Below are 6000 nucleotides of genomic sequence, written 5' to 3'. Positions count from 1 at the left end.
ATCCCTCCCACCCTCCACCACTCCAGCAACCCTCAGTTTGTTTCCTGAGATTAAGAATTCCTCATATCAGTGAGGTCATATGATACATGTCTTTCTCTGATTGACTTATTTCGCCCAGCATAACACCCTCCAGTTCCATCCACGTTGTTGCAAATCCTGCCCCCACTTTGATTTTAGCCCATTGAGACTCCTGTCAGACTTCTGGCCTCCGGAACTGTAAAGTAATAAATGTGCATTGCTTTAAGCTATAAAGTTCCTGGTGATTATCAGCAGCAGTGGGATGCTGATGCACTCACGTCTGGGACGCTGTACTAAGTTGTGTGCAGTGAGGGTGGAGAATGGGCCATTGAACAGGGCCTGGTAGAGGTCATGGTGACCTTGTCAGGGGCTGCCATTTTGGAGAGAGGGATAACCAGGGAGGGGAAGGCGGGCATTGAAAGGGGCTGTCGGCTGCCACCTGAGCATGGTCTCTGTGAGAGCAGGCTGCTCCGTGTGGCCAAGGAGCCCCCAGAGAGGCACCCCCCCAGGCTGGTGATACCCAGAAACCAGTGAGACCTCTGGGAGCACAGCAAGGGGCCTCTGGCACCTGGGGCTCCCGAAGGCCTTCGTGGGTTGTTTGTTCCCTTGGAACCTGCCCCTTCCTCTCGGATGGAAATGTCTGTCGGTAAGGAGACCATCATCCCTTGGCCAAGTCAGGGGCCAGGTCTGCTTTGCTCACCTTGCAGTGCCCAGTGCAGAGCCTGCCATGCAGCCAGTGTTGGTTGAGAGAATGAGTGGAAAGTTCCAGGAGGCCGGGGTTGTGTAGATGTGTTGTATAGGAGCTGTCTCCTGGGGTTTGCCTGGGCGCATCCTGTGGATATGGTTTATCGCTGTGGGCATCAACCGTGGCCTCCTGGCTGGGGTCTCGGTGGCTGGGCTTCTCTGCCGGGAAATGCCCCTTTCCCCGTTTCCGTACTGCGCTTGCAAGCAGGAGGTCACAGCCCCAATCTGTGCTGTTAGCACGAGACTTTTCTCCTGCCAGATGGCAGCAAAGACTGACTCCGTCCACCCCAGTGTATCCCGACAGCATCTGACACACGGGAGGGCTCTTGAGGGAGAGGTGCCTCTTTCTGCCTTGTGGAAGGCACCTTCTGGACTAGGGGCCGTGCTGGCCACACCGAGCTGTCCCGGGACACTCTGGGTTATCTCACGTCAGGTGTGAGGGCCCGGGAGACCCCAAAGGAACAGGCCTGCCGAGAGGCCCCATGGCGTGGTTCCCATTGCTCGTCTGCATCACTTTGTTGTGACGGACGGACTTGGGCTTCTGGTTGTAGGAGATGAAAGGGCACAGATGGCGTGGAGGAATGGGGCTTCCCTCCCCTGCCCGCAGGGGCACCACTCTTCCCAAGGCCACCGAGGTTGACACTTCAGAACCTCTTCCTAGACTTTTCAACGTAATAACGTGGTCATGGTATATTATGTCATGTACTGTTAAACATATAATTATTCATTAAGTGTGTGATTAATATGAACTATATTATTAAATATCTACATATACTTTACATATGTTAAACATAGAAATAAATACATGTAGGTAAATAGGTAAATACGTGTACAAATAAAAATTACTGTATATAAATAAATATATAATTGAATATATAAACACAATTATGAGATACATAATCATACATTTGAAGTGTAAAATCTGTTTTTATTAAATGGGTTGATATTATAGTTTTGCAACCCAGTGATTTCACTTGAATTTTAATGTTTTTACTAGGTCAACATAGATCTGCTTTGTTTATCTGTTCCATTTATTCGTATTTGTAATTGCGATGAAATACACATAACCTAAAATTTACCATTTTAACCATTGTTGAGTGTAGAGTTCAGGGGCATTAAGCCATCACCACCATCCACCTCCAGAACTCTGCATCTCGGCAAAGCTGGAACTCTCTCCGTGAAACACTCACTCCCCTGGCCTCCCTCCCCCAGCCTCCGGCGCCCACCACCCTTCCTTCTGTCTGTGTGGATCTGATGACTCCAGGGACCTCCCAGAAGTGGAATCCTATAGCATTTGTCTTTTCATGGCCAGCTTCTTTCGCTGAGCACGATGTCATCCAAGTTCATTCATGTGGTAGCAGGTGTCAGAATGTCCTTCCTTTAAGGCTGAATAACATCCCTTCCTCTGGATGGACCCTGTTTGGCTTCTCCATGGATCTGGCCATGGGCACCGGAGCTGCTTCCACATTTTGGCTATTGTGAATGATGCCGCTCTGGACGTGCGTGTACAGATAACTCGTTGTGATCCTACTGTCAGCCCCTTTGGGTGTGCCCTATGTGTTGTGCTTCTTAAAATGGGTTTTTCCGATGACGAGTCAGGTGTGGACGTGAAATAGGAGGAGCACTGTGGGGAGGCACGGGAAGGAGGAAGAGGCTGCTTGTACCCACCGGTCCTGGAGGAGGGAGGCACACCGCACAGGGGCCACATGGGGGCAGGGAGAGAGAGGCGACCCTTGGGCAAGTGTGTCTGTGGGGGTCAAGGGAAGAGGGGATTTCACTGGTGCATTGGAGTACTGTGAGGTCACCGTGGGGGAAGGCAGGAAGAGCTCTGGGGTAGGTCTTGTGCCAGGCTGGCTGGGTCTGGCTTATTGTCTACCTTCTCTGTTTCCTCACCTGGGCCTCCTCCGTGCAGCCGGGAAGCTGGCTTATGTCATCCCAGGAGAGCCGCTTCAGCCTGGGATGTCCGGGGGTCTGGGGGTCTCCACGCACTGGGTCTGAAACACATGGCCCTCAGTGGCCAAGGGGTCGGGCTTGTGTGACCACAAGCAGAGATACGGAGAAAGCCTTCCAGGTGGGCAAAGACAGTGGCCACGTGGTCTCTCTCGACCCCACGGTGTCCTGCCCAGGTGAGCGCTGTCCCAACGGCAGCCATAGGAACTAGCCCTTGGGCTGGGCCCCGAGCTGGGCCTGAGTGTCCCACTCAGCGGTCATGGTCTTCACTGCCTGTGCACACCCTGTGTGCCTCCATTACATACAAACCAGCACATCCAGAGCTGGGCTCTGTGCATTCAAAGCTAGTCTCTTCTCCCCTGTGGGACCTGCAGGGAGTTATCTCGTTACCCGTGTGTGGGGATTTTGCTGTAAAGGGAGAATGACATTTCCCTGGCTTATTATGAAGACTGTTTGTGTGCTAGAGTGCACAGCATGGGACCCAGCCCATTTTGAGGGCTCCAGCCAGGACAGCTTTATCATCATCATTATTTTTTTTAAAGATTTATTTATTTATTTATTATTTGGCAGAGACACAGAGAGAGAGGGAACGCAAGCAGGGGGAGTGGAAGAGGGAGAAGCAGGCCTCCTGCTGAGCAGGGAGCCCGATGCGGGGCTTGATCCCAGGACCCTGAGATCATGACCTGAGCCGAAGGCAGACACTTAATGACTGAGCCACCCAGGTGCCCATTATTATTATTATTATTATTATTATTAATATTATTATTATTGTTTTCTAGTAGAAAGGTCTGGGCTTTCTGGGGCCCGCTAACTTATAAAGGTGGACTGGGAGAGTTGGCCGGGCCCCGTTTCATCACTGAGCAAAGTGAAGCAAGCTGGGAGGAGGCTTTGAGGTCTTTGCTTTTTAGATGAGGGTCTGAGGCTCAGAGAGGCTGAGAGACTTGGCCAAGGACACACAGCAAGGAAATGGTTCCAGCTAGAACTCAGTTCTCTGGACTCCCTATCTGGCATTTTATGAGCCACTCCGTTGGGACTTGCAAGATCTTGGGAACTCAGAGGCTGGAGGCTCAGCCAGTGTCACAGGGTTAGTGAGAAGCAGAGCTGGGATTTGAACTCAGGTCTGAGTACGTGAAATTTTGACCCCACAGTGCTGCCTTCCAGGACAGCTTCCTAAAATGCAGTCATGACTGAGTTGCTGGCCTCTGTGGGAAAGAGGAGATAATCCTGGACTCCTGGTGGAGATGGCTCACTTGGAAAGATTTTGTTTCCGATTTCTGGAGAAGAGTGCAACTCATCTCTGTGTGAGCCACTTATGAAAATGACTTGCAGTCACTTCTCACAAGCATGTTCTTCATTAGTGACTTTTGCCTTTTGAATTTTTTAGGACTTGCCCCGTTTGATTTGGCCCAGTGTGGAAAGCTCTCGCTTTAAGACTGAAGGTAAGTTTGTCTTTTGGTTCATTTTTCGTTCAGAGAATCAGACCCTGAGGTCCGAGCCCCCCTGCCTCCATCTCCCTCATGCTCTGCTCATGTGCCCACCATGGGCAAATGCGGTACGTTACCCCCTGACCTGCGGAGCAGGGGGCAGTGTGTGGCCCCCTCCAGGAGCTGGCTGGAGCTTTTGTGGTCAGAACAGGAGTCAGGGTAAGGCAGCCCGTCCACATTACCCCCTGAAGGAGTCTGATGAATAGGATATAGAATGTGCGTATGAGCAGGTGTGTGGGTTTCCTGAGGCTGCTTTCACAAATCACCACAGACTTCGTGGCTTAAAGCAACACAGATTTATTCTCTTAGCGTTCTGGAGGGCAGGCTGGGAATCAGCGTAGCTGGACTGAAGTCGAGGTGTGGACACGGCCGCACTCCCCCCGGGGTTCCGGGGAGAACCTTTGCTTCTCTTCTCCAGCATCCCCAGCTGTGCTCCTTGCTTGCCTTGGGTCCCGGCCCCTTGCTCCAGCTCAGAGCCAGCCGCCAGCATCTTGCCTCCGGGGGCACGTGGCCTTCCTCTCTTCTGCCTGTCAGCACTCCCTTGCCTCCTTCTTAGAAGGACACTTGGGATTACATTTCTGCCCCACTCAGATAATCCAGGCGATTTCCTCAAATCAGCATCCTTCATTTAATCACATTTGGGAAGTCCCTGTTATATACAAGGTGGCATATTTACCGGTTCCCTGGACAGGTAAATTTCAGCCCACCACACCAGGTGACAGAAACTGAGCTGGAACTCACCTAAGAAAAGCAGAACGTGATGGTCTTATAACTGAGCCAGGCAGGCCTGGCCGCTGCTGGCCCAGGGGCTCGGCATCCCAAGGCTATGCCTTTCTCTTTCCATCTCAGCCCTGCTTTCCTCTGGTTCCCTCATTCCTGGGAGCCTTTTGGGAACCGTACAGCTGATACTTAGGCAGCGGAAGACTTCCCCGTAGCTTGGCAGGAGTTCCTGGGAAGACCAGTGGGCTCAGCCTGAGGCCGGTGCCCGTCCCCGAGCCCGTCCCTGGGGCTGGGGGTAGAGTATTCTGGGTTCTGTGCTTCATTCTGCTTCCTGGGGACCAGGATGGGCTGGGGTCCAGGTTGGCCCCCCTCATCTGCATAGACTGAGCAGGACTCTTACTGAGTAGAGAGGAGCTTCGGTGACAAAACCATCTTTCCACCCAGAGTCCCCTCGGCACAGGTTGTAAATACACCTTCCTCGAGAATCCTGTTTTATACCAGGAATAAACAGATCTCACTTACTTGGGGAGTTAAAAAGTATTTCCTATGTCCTTTGTTACTCTCTGCAGACTTTACATTTTACAAAATCCAGTGTTTTCTCTTGAGTAAAATAGATTGAGGTGATATTACTGCATTCGTAGAGACCTTTTATTCATCAATTAGGCAAACTCGTTGGTGAAAGGGAGCCCCATGTACTACTCTGTGATTGCATTAAGAGCAGGAGACAGAGCGGTAAGGCCACTAGGAGGAGCTTCAGGGAGGGCTCCCTGGAGGAGGGGCTCCTCAGCAGAGTCCTGAGAACTGACACCTTAGCAGGGCCAGGGGATGGAAGGAGAGGCTTCCAGGCATGTGGCAGCCAGAGCAGGAGAGTGAGGGTGTAGGCAAAGCACTGCACAGATGCACAAACAGGCCCACTTGCTGGTGGCAAGAATGGGGAGGCCACTGACCGATGACATGCGGGGTGGCGGTAGTTACTTCATAGCATGAATTTCTTCTATACTGTCTGTCAACACCTGCCCTCATTCAGGTTCATGAGAGCCTGTGGCTGGGCCTTCTGAGGGCCAGGGGGCATAAACAGGTGCAC

At 52.0% G+C, this 6000-nt stretch overlaps 1 protein-coding gene across 7 annotated transcripts in view; it reads left to right on the top strand.

The window, feature by feature from the left end:
- EVC2 (EvC ciliary complex subunit 2) overlaps window positions 1–6000 on the top strand; it is a 124793-nt gene that overhangs the window by 5156 nt on the left and 113637 nt on the right. For all 7 annotated transcript variants that reach the window (XR_014143104.1, XR_014143103.1, XM_081812643.1 and 4 more), the window contains exon 2: window positions 4097–4151. Coding sequence is in view for 5 of the 7 variants with exons in the window: in XM_081812643.1 (XP_081668769.1) it covers window positions 4097–4151 (55 nt within the window). In the remaining 2 variants the exon portion in view is untranslated. The remainder of the gene's footprint in view (window positions 1–4096; window positions 4152–6000) is intronic.

The sequence above is a fragment of the Leptonychotes weddellii genome, chromosome 2 (genome assembly GCF_054177405.1).
Source record: "Leptonychotes weddellii isolate Sample4059 chromosome 2, ASM5417740v2, whole genome shotgun sequence".
NCBI classification, from domain to species: Eukaryota; Metazoa; Chordata; class Mammalia; order Carnivora; family Phocidae; genus Leptonychotes; species Leptonychotes weddellii.
The sequence above is the reverse complement of the archived record's forward strand: the minus strand, read 5'-3'. Positions and strand labels throughout refer to the sequence as shown.